Source organism: Podarcis gaigeae (assembly GCF_964106915.1).
Source record: "Podarcis gaigeae genome assembly, chromosome: 9".
NCBI lineage: Eukaryota > Metazoa > Chordata > Lepidosauria > Squamata > Lacertidae > Podarcis > Podarcis gaigeae.
This window is the reverse complement of record NC_139685.1, coordinates 3,304,354-3,324,886: the sequence shown is the minus strand read 5'-3', so window position 1 is coordinate 3,324,886 and position 20,533 is coordinate 3,304,354. Positions and strand designations below refer to the sequence as shown.

Here is a 20,533-nt window from a genome sequence, read left to right as displayed (position 1 = left end):
TCCTCCACCAGTGCTGTGAATTCACTCATTTATATGTAAGTTCTATTAACATTTATTGGACAGAGAAGTGTGGGCAATATATCAGTCCTTGAAGTCAGATATATGAATTTACTAACACGGTTACTAAGAGAGCATTGTGGCCATTGATAGAGCAACCCTCTATCAATTTGCCTAATCTGTTTTAAAACCATCTAGTTGCCTCTATTACCACATTGTGGCAGTTGACCCAGTAAGTTGTTTGAAGGTAATCTTTCCCTGAACCTTCCTGCCACTAAGTTTGATCAGTTCTACTATTGTAAAAGTGGGAGAAAAAAGAATCTCTCTCTGCCCCCCCCGGTCCACTCTTAATTTATAGAATTAATATCCGCTTCATTGCCCCACGCCCCGTAAAGCAAATCCCAAACAATTTCCCCTTTCCTTCTGCTCCAGTCCTTGACCATGTTGGTGACCTTTTTATATATTTGCTCCAGCTCCAGCTCCCATCTTTTTCAAATGTGGGGATGTAAAATGCAATCTGAAAAGCCACTGATAATCAGAGTGACCTGACAGTTGAAGCCCTGTTTGGGAGGTCTCCAGATTGTTTGCAGATGCATGGACACAAAGTTAGCACTAATACACCAGCAGCTTCCCTTCAGGAAGTAGCTCACAGTTTATCTGGCTAAAACAATCCACGAGCCCAGGTTTTGACATTACAAGATGGACTGCCTTGCTTTCTGGCAGCATGGCAGGAACAGAGAGGAGTAGAGCCAGAACGTTTGAGCAGCATGCACCACTGCACATGAAACCATAGTTTGCTTTTGTGGGATGTGAAACACAAGAGCAGTCAAGCACAGCATCCCTAGAGTGGACATAAAAGGGGATGTCTGGACCAGCCAGTCGGAACTTCTTGTTTCTCCTAGGCTGGGACAGACTTCCTCTGCTTGTGACTAGAGGTGGGCGTGACCTCACCTGCCCAGGTAACAAAAGAGCAGGACTGGTCAGCCATATCTCTCTTTCTCTCTGGCCACATTCATTGAAGAAGCAACATATGCTTAGCCTAAGATGCTCTCTTGGCTTGCAGCCAAGAGAGGACAAAGGGGCTGTCTCCTTATGGGATAGTTTCCAGGTATATTACTTTTCTAACTTAAGTCTGCCTTCTGGAATCCAACTGTGAACAGAATGTGAGTGAGTAAACTCTTTTTATACTTTTATAGAAGACTGTGTCGTGACTTATCTTTTTATCAGGGACTAAATGGGGAATTACCAAAAGGAAAACTCATTTTAGAGGCTTTAGCAAGCCTGAGTAAATGCATCCGCTGTGCGAGTTTAAAAGGGAGAATGCTAAATTGTGGAACTTGTTAACACAAGTTGGAAAGGATATAATCAAACAATATGTCCTCTCCTGCATTCCTGAACATTCCCACAGTTTTAAACTATGATTTTGTGTGATGTGTGATTTTGCTTGTGAGGTAGTGTATTGTGTGTGTGTGGCCCATTATTTCTTCTGGGGCCCTCCACCCCCCCACCCCGCGATAGAGGGAACAGATTTGCACATAACACAAAATGCATGCAGTCCAAAGTTTTGTGCAAATTTGTATGCTCTTTCGTGAGAAGGGAGGAGGACCCAATCCACATCTGTGTCCTGGGACCAGGAAATCCTGTTGACATCCTTGGTTCAGATATTGCAATGTACTCTCTGCGCAGCTGCCCTTGGAAAGTGTGTGGAAGCTGCAGTCGGGCAGGTATATAAATAGCCCTTCACGTAGGCTTTGTTCGCTAAGATAAACCTCCAGGCATTCAGACACAGAAGGTTATGTAAACGGAAAGGGTGCTGTGGCTATTGCTGTGTTGCAAAGCGTTAAAGCAGATGGGGGTGGGCTGCTGGGCTACTAACATTAGCAAGGCTGGATCGGTCCAAAGTTCTAGTGCTCACCTCCAGCAAAGAGCGGCTCTCCCAATTTTATTCTTATCCATTTGCTTCCAGTCAGTGTTCTAGGGGCTCCGTGGCAGAGCATCAGCCTTGCATCCAAAAGTTTAATCCCTGGCATTTTCCGTCCAGGAATGGGGGAGACCCCTGTCTGAAACCCCAGAGACCCTCTGCCAGTCAACGTAGACCAGTGGTGTCCAAACTTCTTTCAAAGAGGGCCAGATCTGATGAAGTGAAGGGCTGTGGGATTTAGGGTTAGAGTTGTTGAGGTTTTGGGGGGATAAACTGCCACAGGGGCTGGATTAAACTGACTGGCGGGCTGGATTAGGCCCCCCAAACGGACTTTGGCCATGCCTGACGTAGACAGTATTGAGCAAAATGGATGCCGTGGTCTGACTCTTGTCTCAGGCAGTTTCCTATGTGTGCAGGCTCTCCTATCTTGGAGAAAGTAGCCTTCCATGCCTGTACACTTTTAGGACTGGTGAATAAGGTTGCTACCCGTCCCTAGAAAAACGTAATTGTCCTTTTTTTAAAAAGAAAGAAAGAAAGACTTCAAACCTGACACATCTTTTCACGTATTAAGTCTCCTCCTCCTCCAAACTGCACATCCAGAGAGAGGATCCAGTGGGAGGAGGAGAGCCAGAGCCTGAGTGGGAGTTTGTGGGGCAGAGGAGGAGCGCTGAGATGAAGAGTTATCAGAGGGTGGGGTACGGTGGGGCCGGGAGGAGGATTTTGAGAGAGAGTTTTTGCATGGGCAGAGGGAGGGTCACAGGGAGTGAAAGGGGGGCGTTGCTGTGCACTGGCCTGCTATGGTGGAAGTTTTGCATGGGCAGGGGGGCAGCAGATGGGTCAGAGAGCGGGAAAGAGTTTTTGCATGGGCACACGGGAAGGAGTGGGTCAGAGACAGAGATGGGGGGGGGGTGCGGTCTGTCCCGGTCTGTACATTCAGTGGAGAGTGTGGGGGGGGGGGATTTTTCTTACAGTTGTAAATCATAGTGCTTTTGTTGTTTTGATTCATTGAATAAGCCCATGTAAACCCCGAGGGGCTTTGTAATGGATTGCTTTGAAGTCATGCCTGAAGTCATGTGATTTTTAGCTTCCTGATTCCCCCCTCAACCTGTCCCATATTTTGCCCGACCAAAGGTGGCAACCCTACTGATGGCGTCACATCAGTGGTCGCATCCAGAGCAGCTGTTTTAGTTGTGGTGTCACTTCTGTGGAATTCCCTCTCGGAGGAAACACCACCAGAGCCTGGGCTTAGACAAGATAGGCAGTTGGTCTCTGTGTGGTGCCTTCTGAGTGCCAGGGGCTTTCCAGGTCATCAAGCAGATATTCCTAGCCCAGGAGAAAAAGAGAGATGCAGGGATTGAATTTAGGAGCGTCTGCTCCTGGATTATGAATGTTCCCTGTGTTTCTGTTTATTTCTTCATTACATTTGGATCAATATTTTCTTCCAGCATTACATTTCCATTTTGTTTTGTGTTTGTCTCTTGCAGGAATCCATGTGGCCCTATTTATTTGGGATGATAATTGTCCCATCGCTCATCCAAATGGCAGTCCTGCCTTTTCTTCCGGAAAGTCCTCGCTTTTTGCTGCTTGAAAGACATGACACAAAAGCAGCAGAAAAAGGTGCTGTGCTTTTGTTTTTCATCATTTGTCTGCTTGCCTCAAAAGACAGGAATTCCCCTGAAAGTGCAAATATCCCTTCGTTTTGCAGTCTCCTTTCTTTAACTCCAAGAGTCCTACAAAAATTGCATAATATTGAAACACTCGAGGCAGTCGCAATCTGCTTTTCCACCATGTGACTCTGTTTCATGCAAAGTATCTGTCTCCTGCAACTAAGGTTTCCTTGGTGGTGGCCCCGCCATATGGAATGCCTTGCTAAGTGTGGTGTGCCAGGCCTCATCCCTAGGATGTTTTCAGGTGACCAGTTGACAGGACTGCTCAAAAAGGCCGCCTTCAACTTACTGTTAGCTCTGCTGGTTTGGTTTAATTTTTATGATAGAGTTTAACTTGAGGATTGTTTTATGTTTTAAAATACTGTTTTCGGTTGTGACATTGCAGGGACGCGTGTGGCACTGTGGGTTAAACCACAGAGCCTAGGGCTTGTCGATCAGAAGGTCGGCGGTTCGAATCCCCACAACGGGGTGAGCTCCCGTTGTTCAGTCCCAGCTCCTGCCAACCTAGAAGTTCGAAAGCATCTGTTTGGGGAGGCTGGTTTGGGAGGAGAGGCACTGTGCTTCTGTGGTTCAGTTCCGACCTGGAAGACCATTTTCAGAAGATGATGCTTGGGTAGCGTTGCTCTGCCCCATAAGCTGCATCCTATGCCTATGTTCAGGGACGCGGGTGGTGCTGTAGTCTAAACCACTGAGCCTTGGGCTAGCTGATCGGAAGGTTGGCAGTTCGAATCCCCGCAACGGGGTGAGCTCCCGTTGTTTGGTCCCAGCTCCTGCCAACCTAGCAGTTCGAAAGCACGTCAAAGTGCAAGTAGATAAATATGTACCACTCCGGCGGGAAGGTAAACGGTGTTTCCATGCGCTGCTCTGGTTCGCCAGAAGTGGTTTAGTCATGCTGCCCACATGACCTGGAAGCTGTGCGCCAGCTCCCTCGGCCAATAAAGCGAGATGAGCTCTGCAACCCCAGAGTCGGTCACAACTGGACCTAATGGTCAGGGGTCCCTTTACCTTTAGCTTTATTGTGACATTAGTACCTAAATAGGCAATGGCTAGGCCTACAGGTTCGCATTCTCCAAATCTACAGGGTAATAATCCTAGCATGTATTTGTAGGTGTGTGTTGTTTGTATCCAGAAGCTGAATCAATACCATATTCAGCACTACATCTGTGTTCCCATGGACCTCAAGTCTGCACAAAGTCTAGGAGATGAACCAAATTCATATGAAGTTCCTGGTATAATTTACATGGAGGCAGATATATACAACCATTTTTTTAGCCAGAAAAAAAGGAAATGTTTGATGCAAATTAACTCGTTGATCCATTGTGTCTGCTTGGTCTGAACGCAACCACAATTTGCATTCTAAACAAATATATGACTTGTGGGTTTACAGCATTTCAGACCTTTCTTGGCAAATCTGATGTGTCGTATGAAGTAGAAGACGTGTTGGAAGAGAGTCGCGTGCAGAGAAACACGCAGATAGCATCTATCTTTCAGCTTTTGTGTGACAGCAGTAAGCGATGGCAGATCCTCACCGTAATTGTAACCATGGCCTGCTACCAACTCTGTGGTCTTAATGCTGTAAGTGAGATGACGGCAAATAATGTGTAGAAGATATATTTCTATGTTTTGTTCCAATGTTTCAAGAACTTTCTAGAATATTTCTAGAATGTTTTGGCGACGGCCTCAAATCTCTGAATGGAAGGGCTTTTAGAAAGACAAAATGAATGGTTTCATAGACCTGTAGAGTTGGAAGGGACCCCAAGGGTCATCCAGTCCAACCCCCTGCAATGCCTCTTTCAGACCGAAGCCCCCTTCCCCTGAAAGCCTGGGCTCAGCCTGGGAGGGCCTTTAATCCAGCACCATCATTCCCCTGCCAGCCCCCCAGTGGATCAGAGGGTAGAGCAAAACCGGTGATAAGCAACATTTGCATGTATTAGTTTTGTTAGTGAAGTATTGCTACTTAGCACTGTTACCGAAAATAATCAGCGTTTTTATTGATACACAATGTTTAATTCAGCAAGTAGCACTGGGCAGCTTTACACCTGCAGCTCCCAATCCTCTGGATAATTCCTCTTATCCTTCTAGCAGATCTTTGAGGCTGCAGGGGGAGGGGTGGAAGGATAAGTCCCATTTGCCAAAGCAGATATCTGTTGCACAACTGCGATGCCATGTAGCCCCTTATCTTCATGCTATGAACTTTGAAGAAAGATGCAGCAACATAAGGCAAAATGTGATGCATCGATTCTTCAAAACACATTCCTAGATTCCTAGCATTGGGGGGATAGAGCTCATAGTTACTGAACCAATGCCATTGTCTTCAGCTCAGTAATAATGTTTGTAGGTAAGTAGGGGTGTGTTTTGTTTTGTTTTGTTTTGTTTTGTTTTGTTTTGTTTTGTTTTGTTTTGTTTTGTTTGTGTGTCACTGAGTGTGAGAGAGATGCATTAACTCATTTTTCCTGTTACAATATTTACTCCCTGACCCATTAAACTTCCTGAAGGGCAAATTCAAGTCCAAGTCAGATCACTAAGTTAACAACCTGATTTCAGTCTTATTCTGCCAGCAATTCCAGAATAGCTGTTGGCTGGCCCTCCTTTCAGCCACTGTGAGAACAGGATGCTGGAGCAGATGGTCTAATGGCCTGATCCAGGAGGTTCTTCTTATGTTCTTAGATGCAGTAGATGCCTTCTTTTCATCATAACTACCAAGCCAAGACAACCCCAATATATTGCATTTGCCCAGTCCATGTTGCTCAGATGAAATGGGACCATCATGCTTCACTTTGAAATACATGGAAAACATTCTTTCACAGAGACTGACATCTGTGGAGGAAATCAAACACCCCAAATGAATTCTGTTGCTCTCTAAATAAGCTACCTGGGATGATGGCATGACCACATCTAATTAAGGGATAACTTGAAAATTACTCTGTGTCAGATGATGGGTGTAATATCTTTTTTAAAAGGAAAACCTTTTGCACCTTCCAAAGCAATTTGTAACGATTGCAGTATCTTTCTAAGAGTTAATTAGATGTTACTGAGAAATTCTTCGCTGTCTGCTGTGAATAAGATGAAAATTGCACTTCATCATACCTTCAATAAACCTACAAAAGACATCCCACAAAAAGTATAGCTTTCTACTAACTGCAGGATTTCAGTACTAATGACAGGCTTGTTCTGTTCCCTGTTGTGGATACTTTACTGAGAAAAGATATGGAATTATCTTGTCATCTATTCGGTTTACAGCTCTTCTTATAATTATACTTACAAGAAACAGAAAACTGCCATGTGCAGTGAAATAACCAAGGCAGGGTCCCCCCCCCCCCAGTCCTGCACTTGAAGTACTGGAAATAGAATGGGAACATCTGGGATTATGGCAAGATTTCTTCTTGGAGAAGAAATGAAGTGGTATTGATTCCCTCTAAGAATTACTCAGGTTTAAAGACTCAGTAGAACTGGTGCGTTCCATGTGGGGTTCTGCACTCTTGAAAAAGCTGTGAGGGAGCATCCCTTTGAGGGTGGGGAGTTGCAAAAAGAACTGAACTTAAATGGTTAGGTAGTTGGGAGAGGTTAGTTTTTTTGAAAATTTGTGGGCTAGGTTGGAAGAGGGTGATAAATCATAGGTTTAGGGTTAGGGATGAGCTTTGAAGGGTGTTAAGCAGCACAAACAATAACACTTTCCTGTTGTTTGCATACATCTTTTTCCAGATTTAGCCATTTGCTTATTTCCTGAGCTCCCAACTAGGGTAAACTGAAAAATAATATATCAACATACTATTTCTTCTTCTTTAAATTTACAGTCAAGGGACTTTCCAGACGACCACTTTAGAGAGCAACTGTTGCTGCTCCTACATTGTGTGAAATTCAGATTTCTTTCCTCAGAAAAGCACTTTTCTTTTGTGTGGGGTGGAAGGCTGACATAATGTTTTCCATTGTTGCAATGGTATACCCTGCTCATTGTATTTATATAACACCACAATGTTCAACAAAATCTCGACATATTATATAATCAGTCGCATGTTTCTAATTTGGTTTATTAAAGTGCTCCAGCGCAATTGGAGCACAGGGTTGTGCTGTTAACGTCCAGTTGGATGTCACTGGGCAGTCCATCATTACTGAGGCATTAAATGTATGTAGTCGTACATTTTAATTAGATTCTAAAAAACTTTTTGAAATCAAATAACTGAAAAAATGGTTTCTTGTTACAGATTTGGTTCTACACAAATGACATTTTCAAGGGAGCTGGACTAAATTCAGAAATAATCCCATATGTTACTTTAAGCACAGGAGGGATTGAGATTTTGGCTGCCATTTTCTCCGTAAGTACTGTGTCTTCTGTACCCTGTAAAATCCTTTTAGCTCCCTCCTCTTTCGATTTGATGTGGCATTTTCAGGTAAAAACCAGACAGAAGGGCTATGTTTTATAAACTTTATTCAACTTTACTCAATATTTTAAGAGGTTGGGATGCAGGAAATTTCAAGTCTGCAGTCATTATGAGTTCTCAATAAAATAGATTAATCTAGTTTATTGCTGTATTAGTTTTTCATTTATTTAAATAACACCATTAATGTGTGTATCTCATAGAATCACAAAACTGCAGAGTTGGAATGAGTCCTGGGGGCCATCTCATCAGTGCTGTGAACCTTGCTATCTAAAATCCAGTACAGGGAAGAAGAGTGGGGGGGGGTAAACAATGAATAAATATATATATTTATAATATATATAATATATATATAATATATATTATAGTTTGAATTGCAAGTTTAGTTCTTGGTCTTTGCTCTTAGTTCTTTTCCTTTGTATTGAATTTAGGCCAATGTTTATTTTAGCCTATGTTACCACAAAAAGAGAAAGGGGGAGGGGGGAGGGGGAGAGAGAGGGGGGGGGAACATTGTTTTCTGTGGTACAAAAAGCCTCATGTTAGAAAATGACCATGACCATTGAGAACTAGTTACTCTTAAAATGTAGGGGCCATATACAGTTAAAAGGATGCACCGTCCAGACCCATTTACTTATTTCAAAAGCATATGAATAACTTTCATGCACTGAAATCAGTGACATTCACAGTTCAAATCCTGAAAGCGGTGGGACTTGCTTGTAAGCAAGCCTGCCTTGGAATTTGGTTGGATCATGTCATATATTTAAAAGTGTACATGTAATTTACAAATATGTCACAATCAAAACTGCCACACAGCTGGCTTTCTTCCTGAGGATGAAAAATGTTGAGGGGACTTCTGTCTGTTCCCTCACTGGGGAACAGATCAAGGGAGCAATTTTGAGCAGACAAACGGCTGGCAGGCAAAAGGCGAAGCAGCCCCCGTCCTGGTCCACCTCTCTTTGCTTACCTTGGGTACTTTTAATTCATTCATTTTAGCGGGGGGGGGGGCAGATTATGCAACTACGATAAATGAAATGTGAGCCTCATTCACCTGTCGGGGTGCATAGGATTGCAGCCTCCAAGTGGGGGGGGGAGAGATCCAAGAATGACCTATTCTATGTTTGTATATGAACTTGATGAATTTATTCAAATGGGCTGCTCAGTGATTACCCAAGTCCTAAGCATGCTTGCTTTTGCACTTCATTTGACTAGACCTGCTTAGGAACAGCCTTGATAAATATAATTCATATTCATTGCTGTCAATAAATTGTAAGATCAGTGCAGCTGAGCAAAGCTAGGCAAAGCAAACACTGAAGTCTATGCCATTGATTGTGTTGACATTTTTTAGTCCTTTCCATGCAGAAAATTCTGCTGCTTTGTTGTCTCTGATATTATATACAGTTCCGACAGAAGGCAAGTTCCCATAGCAGCAAAGCTAAAAATGGAATGTGAGGTCATGAGCATCGGAGCAAGAAGGAATGAAAAAGCTGCACCGTTTAATTCAACTTTTAATTAATTAATGCTTGAATACATGCTTAATAAGAGGGGTGTGCTGCAGGGGCCACTAAAAGTGGACTTGCAACCAACTTACCATGGAGCCAAAAATTTAATGTGGTTTTCTGTGTATGTGATGTGCAGGCATGTGTGAATTGACCCCCTGGCAGAGGCTCCAATGCACGTAATTGCTGACACTCTCCCTAATACTCTCTTATGCTTTCATGACACTTCTCTAAATGCATGGTTAAATTAAATATTTCTAATATAAAACATGCAGAATTTTTGAAATAGTTTATGCACAGATAAAACAAAAACAAAGTAATACAAAGTGGGTCCTCATTGCTCCATGTGTGTAGAGCCTCTGAAAATTCACTCTGACAAACAGTAGTGAGTACCATTTAGAATATTAATACTGTTGTTAGTGTGACATAATGGTATATTAATTTGGTTGCAAATGGTGGGCACAAACCATTATTCCCCTTCAGTGCAGCTTATGCAGCAGGCCAGATCTAATCATGCATTTTATATATAGAAAGTTAAAACACTTGGAATATGAAAAAAGTTATCTATGTTCCAGTTTGGAGAGTTTTTGTTTGTGTTGTAAAAAGTACAGTGGTACCTCTGGTTATGTACTTAATTCGTTCCAGAGGTCCATTCTTAACCTGAAACTGTTCTTAACCTGAAGCGCCACTTTAGGTAGTGGGGCTTCCCGCTGCCACTGCACCTCCGCTGCATGATTTCTGTTCTCATCCTGAAGCAAAGTTCTTACCCCGAGGTACTATTTCTGGGTTAGCGGAGTCTGTAACCTGAAGCGTATGCAACCTGAAGCGTATGTAACCCGAGGTACCACTGCATAGCATTGTGATTCAAGTGACTAATCCTAGCGTCTTTAGGATTCCCTCCCTGAGAGACATGGATCCCCATTGCCCTTAGATTGATCCATGAGGAGTTATAAGAGTTGACCACATAAATCCAGGATGCCCTTGGTTTTGTTAGAAAATAAGACACTGTTTATTTTTCTTCCTCAGGGCCTAGTGATAGAACGACTCGGACGCAGACCTCTTCTGATTGGGGGGTTTGGCTTGATGGTCCTCTTCTTTGTAATACTCACTGTGTGTATGACTTTACAGGTATGTAAACCTGCCCTGCTCAGCTTAAATATCAGGCAATTCTCATTGCTCTTTCTTGTACACAGTGTGTGATCTTTAATGTGCAACTTTGACATTGAAGTCATGTGTGGGTTAACTGTGAATCTATTACACTGTCAGTTATTTTTGTCCTTTTAAAATTATGTTTAGCCAAGAGAAAACCAAAAGGTTCACAACTGAAATTGTTCTTGCAGGTTTCAAGATGAGACAGTTTAGGGATAATGTGATTTAACAATAAAGTATTTCATTCACTACCCATTTGTGTAAGAGAAAAATGAGGGGCTATAACCTTTTCCCTCTTAATCATTTGTATAAAACGAAACTAGAGTTATATAATACTATTTTAAACTAACCTTGGTTCTCCAAACTCTGGTTTGTTTGAACTAGGATTAGTAAAAACTATCTGAGATCAAACGTATTCTCCCTATTCTCCTTTATTCTGGCTTGCATTATGTGTGAGCACTGCTGCTAACCCTGATTGAAGAGATCACAGAACTCCAATTCACTTTGAATTGTGAGGTTGATGTTGGTACTGCATGATTCCCAACACAACCATGGTCCCTAAACCATGGTTCAGCATTCATTCTTCAGCAGCCCTAATTCTGTGTTTTAAATATGTGTATCTGAAACATTATATCACTCCTAGATATCCTGTTGCTTTTTGGCAATTTTGTTTTAAATATTTTGATTCAAAAATGTGAAGATGTGTTATTTACTCTAAATGTCAGGAACCTGACATTATTAACATTTACTTTCCAAGTGGCTATTTTTTAAATGGTCAAAAGAAGGTTCTGAAGGAGGTCACAGAACAAAGTAGAAGTCATTTTAATCCCTGACTTGTTTCTCTCCTGTTGCATTGATTATTGCACAGCTTCTTTTGCTCCAGAGGGCATCTCTCAAACTGATGAAAGCTGTAATTCTGACAGGTTAAAACAGCAGGCTTTGGGTGAACTTTCAGTACATTGTATTTCTCCAGGCAAAGTCATGATCTCCATTCCTCACACAAAGGTTAACACATATTTCCCAGGAAAGAGTTGCTTCAAGAAGTGTGCAAACATGAAGATATCTACATTTTCAGCCAGATCTTGGATGTAGTGAGTTGCCTTATACTGAGTCCACCCAGATACGCCTCCCAGAGTGGCCACTTTCAGGCCACCCTTTTGAGGTAGAGATGCTGAGCATTGAAGATGGGATCTTGTAAATGCACATTATGTGTTTTATGACTGAGTTACAGCTCTTCCCCACGTGTGGCTTAACACCTTCGTCATCAGACTCACTATTCAGTACAGATCGGTTACCGTTCTGTTTCATTTAGATACAGATATATTAAAAATAGAAGCAGATAGGCCAAGCTGAAATGTCTTTCTTGGATAGGGTTGGATTTCAGCACAGACAGAAGATTAAGGGGGTCAGAGGCAGACGACAGGGTGAATGGCAGACACGGGGTCATGTATCAAATTAGGCAGGTGCCACAGGCAAAAACTATAGTCAAAGACAGGCTGGCGATCAGCACTAGATTGTGGAGGGAGGTGAGGCAAGGTCGTCCATATGGTTCTCAGTCCATTGAGTTGCTGAAGAACCCAACCTGGAGTTAGACCCAAGCAGACTGCTCTTGGTTCCTCAGGTCATGGCTGGACTGAAGAGCCATACTTCCAGCTTTGGCCACTGTATGGGTGGTGCTGCAGCACAGCAGAGATTGGGGGACTCATTCCCACCACTTGAGATGCCAGAATCTCTACTTTGAGACTTAGAACGATCCATACAGTATTTCCATTTCTCCTGCTTTTTTGTTACTGAAGTAAGCGGTCAAGTGGAAAGAGTTCTTAAACCCAATGATATATACTGGGTTTATTTGTAGCAGTGCATGCCTTTCTGACATGATAGGAACATATTAGTTTGTGAATGCCGTTTTGAGTAGTTATTCGCTGGCACAGAAACAATAAACCTCCTATCACCACACTTTAGGGTCTGTGTTACTTTGCAAACCAAGGAGCTCATCTTTTTTATTATTATATATTATAAATATATATTTATTTATACCCCATCTTTCCCCCCGAACAGGACTCAAATAAAAACATAGAGAAATTGATAATAAAAATACCAATGAGCACAAGACACATATATAAAATTTGTTTAAAACATACCAGTATATTATTACTATATGTTTAGTAATCTTTTTCTATAGATCTTTCATTTTTGTGTGCATGACTACAGAATCCAAGAGTACAGAAAACCTGTATGATTATTTGCACTTACTATAACCAGTACTTCTATGTACTTTGCACATTAGTAATACCTCTCCATTGTATTTTTTCAGGATCAAGCAGTCTGGCTTCGATACCTCAGTATAGTCTGCATTCTGGCAATAATTGCATCATTTTGTATTGGACCAGGTAACGATTCTTTTTCAAATGCATTTAAGTGAACTATCATCCACTCATGCTGAAGTCTGTTGTACTAGGGGCAGTATATTTCCTGTTTTAGCCTGTGAATGTCCATCAGGGTGGGAGTGGTGAAACAGACGAGAATTCAGTGTTTATAATGACAATATGAAGTATGGTGTGTTGTAGATACGTTCATCTGCCTAGGTTAGCACTGGAAGGCACCGTCGATCTAACTCTGTGAGTTCTTCCCTCTATTAGCTGTAAGCTTGCAATGGGTTGTATCCAATTCCTCTTCTCTACAGCCCCCTGCATACCATCAAAATGTGCTCTGGAGGGCTGGGAGACCTTCTGGAACAGATTTTGGGGCAGGAGGGGAGAGGAGAGGAAGAGGAAATCCTGTTGCATGAGCGGAACTCTGCTCACAGTGTTGGATGATATCCAATGTTCCTAAACCCAATGTTCTACTTATAGACAAACTTGAGTACCCTCCTGTAATTTATATGTACTTCATGGAATAATCCACAAGACATCAGTAATGAATTTTAATCTGATATAAATCGGGGCTGGGCAGAAAGAAGATAGATCTACTGGTGGATTTCTGGATGATTTGCCCCAGATAGGCAAAGGTTTTGGACTCTCAGTTTAGCAACAGAAATTTCATTTAGCAATCAACAACATGCTTGTTTAGGAGGATTCATACTCCACCATTTCAGCCTAAGCGCAATGCTTTAGGGAAGCTTACCACATGTTAAAAGCAACTAAATGGCTATATATAGTTTCTAAATTAGGATGTTAGAGAGTCTTTGACCTCAGGTGTAGATCTGTATCTACAAGTTCCTCATGAGGAGCAGTATGACTCTGCCCCCCCAACCACCAATTTGCATCTAGCTTCACCCCCAAATATCCCCCTGCCTGAAACTCTGGGGAACCACAGACAGTCATTGTAGAGATTACTGACTCCGATGAGCCAATGATCTGACTTGGTATAAGGCAGCTTCGTATCTTCCAAGTGATTATTTTGCACCCAGCTCTGGCTGTAGTTCAGGTAAAAGAAGCAATGTCTGGAGGCTGCCTGGACTTGGTGTAAAATGGTCCCTTGAGGAAGTTATGTTTTTATGCATTTAGGTAGTTGAAGTTTATATTGGTAGGAACTGGACCGTGAACAACCTTAGGCCTGAGGTGCAAAAAGTATGCATGTTAATGTGAGCGTACACTTTTCTAATAGAACCTGCAGAAATACATTTGACAGTGCAGTTCAATCCCTTACTGAAAGTTATTTTATCATTTAATGCCAGCTACAGTTTAGAACTTTCATAGTTTTAAAAAGCAAATACACAGTTTTCTCTCTTTTGTTCCAAATGCTAGTCTATTTTGGTGCACAGCTTTTATCCCATTACGACTCTGTCAGTCATAACTTCCTAATGTGTTTTGCGCTCACTTTGAAGCAATCTGAGCAGAGATATATCAGAGTGAAAACTTTGCTATTTTTCTTGCTCGACTAGCTATCGCTAAGGAAAATACATAGTTATATGGCTTTAAAACTGATTTAGACAGTGATAAGGCTATCAAGTGCTGATAATCATGGTGGCAATGTTCTGCTTCTACAGTTAAAGACTTTATTTATTTATTTATTTATTTATTTATTTATTTGCCGCTTAATTACTGGAAATTATAAACGGGGAGTCTGACCAAACTGCGGGAGACAGTGGAAGACAGAAGTGCCTGGCGTGCTCGACTAAACGACTAAACAACAACAACATATATGGAGAGAGCGCTGTTTCACTCAGGTCTTGTTTCCTGTAGGGCAGGGGTGCCCAAACCTTTTTCAAAGAGGGCGAGATTTGATGATGTGAACAAGCGTGAGGGCCGACCAAAATTGTTTTTTTACAATTTTACCCCAAAGTTGTTTAATTTGCCACCAGATTAAATCAACCAGCGAGCCAGATTAGGCCCCCGAAATGGACGTTCGACATGCCTACTGTAGGGGCATCTGGTTGGCCAATCTGGGAACAAGAATATGGAGAACATGGGCTTTTGGCCTGACGCAGGTGGCGCTGTGGGTTAAACCACAGAGCCTAGGACTTGCCGATCAGAAGGTCGCGGTTCGAATCCCCACGACGGGGTGAGCTCCTGTTGCTTGGTCCCTGCTCCTGCCCACCTAGCAGGTCGAAAGCATGTCAAAGTGCAAGTAGATAAATAGGTACCGCTCCGGCGGGAAGGTAAACAGCGTTTCTGTGTGCTGCTCTGGTTCGCCAGAAGCGGCTTAGTCATGCTGGCCACATGACCCAAAAAGCTGTACGCCGGCTCCCTTGGCCAATAAAGTGAGATGAGCGCCGCAACCCCAGAGTCGGCCACGATTGGACCTCATGGTCAGGGGTCCCTTTACCTGGCAGGCGTCTTATGCAGTGATTAGGAAGCAGTTCATAGCAACATCTATGATATACGAGGCAAGCTGCTCTTTTCTTTTTTGATACATCAATAATGGTGGTTGTTTTCACTGTCACCTGTGAGCTTAGTATTATGCAGATCAATAGAGAACTTATGAGTTTTAAAAATCCACCCCAAAGGAATTATTATTATATATTATTATCATCATCTATTATTATCATTTAATGATTATTATAATTATTATTATTTTGTATAACCTCCTTCATCTGAAGATCTCAGGGCAGTTCACAGCATAAAAATACAAAATAAAAACACAAAATGCATAATAAAAACAAGAACAAAAAACAAACCCGTAATTCCCCCCTCCCACAAACACATTTGAAAGGACATAGAATGTTAATCAGAGACAGGCCTGGTTGAAAAAGAATGTTTTCATCTTCCCTAAAGATATGTAATGAAGGCACCGGGCAAGCCTCCCTGGGGAGAGCATTCCACAAACGGGGAGCCACCACAGAAAAGGCAGGTTCTCGTGTTGCCTCTCATGGAGGAGGCACAGAAAGTAGGGCCTCAGATGATGTATGAACCAATCTTTGACTATATGAATGTGCAGATTTCAGATATTGATATTTATAAATCTGTTGCAGTGACGTGGTTTGCATGACATGCTAACCAAACTTTGGCTTAGCAAGACCACATGAACCTGGGAGCTCCCAAAAAGGAACTTGTCGCTGTTTTGCTGCTTCCTGGTGTTTTACTCATAGTGTGACATCCAAACTGAGGCTCGCAGTGAAGCTGTCTCCTCTCTAACCACGAGCCACGGTGTGTTGTGCAAACCAGCTCAGTGACTAAATATACAACTTCATGTTATCTTAAAATAAATTAACCCAGCAGCTTACAGCAAATGAAATGGTGCACATTTTATCTTCTGTGTGCATTTGTCCTTTTAATGCTTTGAATTTTAGGCTTAAAATTAAAATCAGATATTTTTATGACAGCTGCAGCCTAATTGACGTGATTGTCTTTCCTTGAAGCCTTGGTTTGTGTTCCTCTTTCCATTGCGCTCAACTTTATACTGAAAAAGACAATGTGATTGAAGTGAATCACTCTGATAATTATGTTTGCTGCATTAACTTTGTGAACTCATCTTGAAACCATCTTGCTATAAGACTCCTACAAGAGAGCTTTCCGCTGTACTTTCCAATGATTGGAACAAAATTAAAGAAAGAAAGAAGTGTTTTAGCTTTTAAAAATGTGTCTGCACAAACCTCTTGATCTAATGATCATATGTGGCTCATTTTGAGTGGGAGACTGCATAATTTAGAAGAATGGTGAATCAGTATCACCCACCCTAATAATCGACACTGTGGAGACTGCAGTTATTGCAATTGGAACTTATAATATGCAATCCTTATGTAATCGTTGAAAAGTATGTGTGTGTGTGTGTGCGCGCGTCCGTGTTTCAAGCTAGTAGGTGGTAGGAATGAAACAAAGGAAGAGAAAACCTAATGAAGGTCACTGATACACATGTGAGAAGGAAGCTCAGCCTTTGGTTAGGGGGAGAAAGCATTTTGACATATTCCTGTATATGATGTATAATAAGATTCTCCATTTACCTTGGCAAAATGGCACTAAGTGAAGCTGAACCGAAAGCTCACCAAGCAGAACTTTCAGCTCAAAATTTGAAGTGGGGGGAGGGGAGGAAAAAGAGGGTACTTTGAATTTGGGGTTGAAATATTTCATTGCATTTCTTACGATTCCTTACTTTTGCACCTGGCAGCAGCAACAGTTCCTCCTCTTTTTAAACTTACTTTAGCTACTGGTTGTAGGGGCAGCAGAACTCTTTGTCGTACCCAGTGACCACCCGAATGCTCCTGAAATCAGAGAACTACATCATGAAATAGCATCGTTCTGTGAAGCATTCAGGGGGAGGAGCCCCCCCATTGCAGTCTCCATTTTCCCTGTAAAAGCCTCCTCCAAATGGCCCTCTGACAAGCAGCTGCTGCAAACAGCAGCAACAAATTGTTCAGGGGGTGGGGAGAGAATGAGAGATGGAACCACTGCTGCTGTAGCCTGTGAAGGCAGTGAAAGGGCTCCAAGACTTTCCCTGCTATCCTCCAAAAAAATGGACAAATGAGGTGGCAAATTCAGGGAAGACAAGACCTCAGTCCTAATGCAGTTAGCCCATTCAGAAGGCACTAATATCGTGCTCAGCCACGCATTGTTTTGCAAATTTTACCCTATTTTGACAGTTGATGTGTGATATTGCAACGTAAAAGGGAAGCGTTCTTGACTGAATGCTGCAATCCTAAACGTATTTTCCCCAAATTTACATTACGTACTGTGGTATCAAAGTTTTAATGTTCTCAGCTGGTTCTAGAAGAGCAGGGCCCCAGCATGGCTAGAGGGGCCTAATATGAAAAGGATCACTTACAAGATCCTTACATGTCATGTCATTTTAAAACTACACTACTGCTTTAGAATTTTAGCTAGTATTTTTAGCCCCCAATGCAACAGTCTTAATATGATTTAAGGTGTTTTGTTAGCCATTCTGATGGCCCTTTGTTCAGACCACACATGGGATATAAATGATACTGTTTCTGCACCAACGCCAAGCCTATTACTAAGGTATTTTAGTGAAAAGAAGTCAGAGATGGTGAGCTGAAACATGAAAATTTGTGGGGGGGGGGGTTACAGATTAGAGACATGTTTACTGATCATCGTACCCTTGTCTTTTTTGCTGCAGGTGGGATCCCATTTGTCCTTACGGGAGAGTTCTTCGCTCAGTCTCAAAGGCCCGCCGCATTCATGATTGCTGGGATAACAAATTGGCTCTGTAACTTTGCTGTTGGACTTCTTTTCCCTTACATTCAGGTATGAGCAGTCTTAACATTAACTTAGCTGTTTGGACTGTTGCCAGAAATGGAAAGTGCCATAATTCTCACCGTAAACCCGAAGACCTTAGGATAATGAATGAAACCAAATCCAAACCCATACAAGGTAGCAATGGCCTTCTTTTGTCCGGTTGTTTGTAGCCCCAGCCCTGCAGCTTTTAAAGGCAGCAGGTCTAAAAAGTCTAAAGGAAAGCGAAGATGCCCTGAACAGAATGGCTGCTGAGATTCACCACTGATTCAGCTCAGCCTCCACAAGGGAGGATGATTTAAATTTACCACATTTGTAGCTTCTGTATGTTGCCAAGTAGAGTAAAGGAGATGGCCAGCCTTTGTCATTCCTCTCCCAAATATTGCACACTGTTATTCAAGTGTTAGTACTGTTTTTAGAGTGTCTAGTCCTTGTGGCTGCACAGAATACTTGGATGTCTGTGACAAAGGACTGGATCCAAACTTAGGTTTAATTGAAATCAATAAGGCAAATTAGACAAAATATAAGACCCGCTGGTTTCAGTGGGGGAAAAGTACAATTAACTCATTGAGTTAATGTCCTTAAGGACGTCTTATGGATTACTTCAAATCTGTTCTACTGTTGGACAGTACTGCTAAATATACTTCAAACCAGCTCCTTGAGCTCCACAGCTCCATGCATGGCTGCTTCTTGGAATGGAGGAAGGTGGATTGTGATCACCCCACAGAAGGAACGCATGTCAGCATCAGATAAGCAGGGCCAACAACAACAACAACAACAACAACAATAATAATAATAATAATAATTTATTATTATTTATACCCCACCCATCTGGCTGTGTTTCCCCAGCCACTCTGGGCAGCTTCCAATAGAATATTAAAATACAATAGTCTATTAAACATTAAAAGCTTCCCTAAGCAGGGCAAGGGGAGACGACTGCCTCAGGTGGCAGGATCCATGGGGGAGCTGATCTGGCTTCCAAAGAATGCATCACCGGCATTGGAGACTGGATCAGCCTCCTTCCCAATGCCTTCCCTCTACAGTTGTCTGTCGGGAAATAAGAGGGGCTACTGGTCTCTTTCCACCCCTAGCGAGGAAATGTTGGGGGCTGACCTCCAGGGTCTCCTGGGCCCTTTTCCCCACCTCAACAACCTTTGATTCCCACTTCAACCATCACATAAAGGTTGATTTTATTCCCCCGCCCTCCGTTCCTGATATAGATCTTCACTCACCACTTCTTTCCTGGTGGGGGACTCCTTTTGTGGTTTGTCTCAGGCGCCAAAATGTCTTGGGCCGGTCCTGCACATCAGATGCACATTGTCATCCCTATCAGATAAGGAGGGCATAAACCCAAGTAGCATATCTTAAATTTGCTGAGATTAAACCCAGTTATTAAGAGCAAAGTTTTGACACAAGACAGAAGAAGCACCCATTCCCCAGTCCTGTTTTTCAAAAGTAAAATAATTAAAGATTTTTATACCTATATGCAATTAGGATTCATTTTGGCATGTTGACCCAGCTCTTATTCAGAAGAGAGAGGAAAAGTAATAAGTCAGTTTTCCAGATCTTCTTGGATCCACTAACAGTGGAGCTTCTTGCTAACAATTCATAGGCTCAGCTTGTGCTGAGATCGAAACTGATGTGATGAATCCTGACAGTACATTCCAGGGACTCTCAGGTCTCATGAACTAGTGAATATTTACATTTCTTTGGTATCCTGCTTAAAGGTGTATCTGCCCAAGGCATAAAGGCTCTTTTGATCCTGATGCATGTGGGCAGTGAAGAGATGGGCTGAGCATCTATGAAAATCAAAGGATCAGAGTTTATCATGAGCTCATAGTCACAAATGTATTTCAGTCTCTCTCTGAAAATGTTGTCAACATGGCAAGTTTCAGCCCCTCAAACTGGTTACCTGCCAAAACACAATTTTAATGGTCAGATAAATAAAGGGGCAGTTCACATCATTACATTCCTGATGTGATTGTTGTTTTTTTAAGTCTCCATATGCCAACAAGGAGTTAAATAGGCTCAGTCTCTCATCATTAGATGGCAGCAGGAACCCTGGTTTGTGAGGGCACCTGTTCTATGGCATCTGGGTATCTCTTGGTTATTGCCTTCCTTCACAAGTGAGTCTTTGAAACTGCATAGTTTGGTCAGAAGGTGAAGTAAGAGCAAGCGCAATGCAAAAATATACAGTCCATTAAATAGACACATTAACATTTCTGCTTATTCTTTTTGTATAAGCTGCAGAAGAGCAGGATATACATGCTAAATAACAAATAGCATGGTTTTTGCATTG

At 42.3% G+C, this 20,533-nt stretch overlaps 1 protein-coding gene across 5 annotated transcripts in view; it reads left to right on the top strand.

Moving 5' to 3' along the window:
* Nucleotides 1–20,533, top strand: part of SLC2A9 (solute carrier family 2 member 9) — an 87,989-nt gene that overhangs the window by 61,369 nt on the left and 6,087 nt on the right. For all 5 annotated transcript variants that reach the window (XM_083698336.1, XM_083698335.1, XM_083698337.1 and 2 more), the window contains 6 exons: nucleotides 3,403–3,535; nucleotides 4,973–5,160; nucleotides 7,788–7,898; nucleotides 10,484–10,585; nucleotides 12,921–12,996; nucleotides 18,119–18,246. In XM_083698336.1, the coding sequence (XP_083554462.1) occupies nucleotides 3,403–3,535; nucleotides 4,973–5,160; nucleotides 7,788–7,898; nucleotides 10,484–10,585; nucleotides 12,921–12,996; nucleotides 18,119–18,246 (738 nt within the window). The remainder of the gene's footprint in view (nucleotides 1–3,402; nucleotides 3,536–4,972; nucleotides 5,161–7,787; nucleotides 7,899–10,483; nucleotides 10,586–12,920; nucleotides 12,997–18,118; nucleotides 18,247–20,533) is intronic.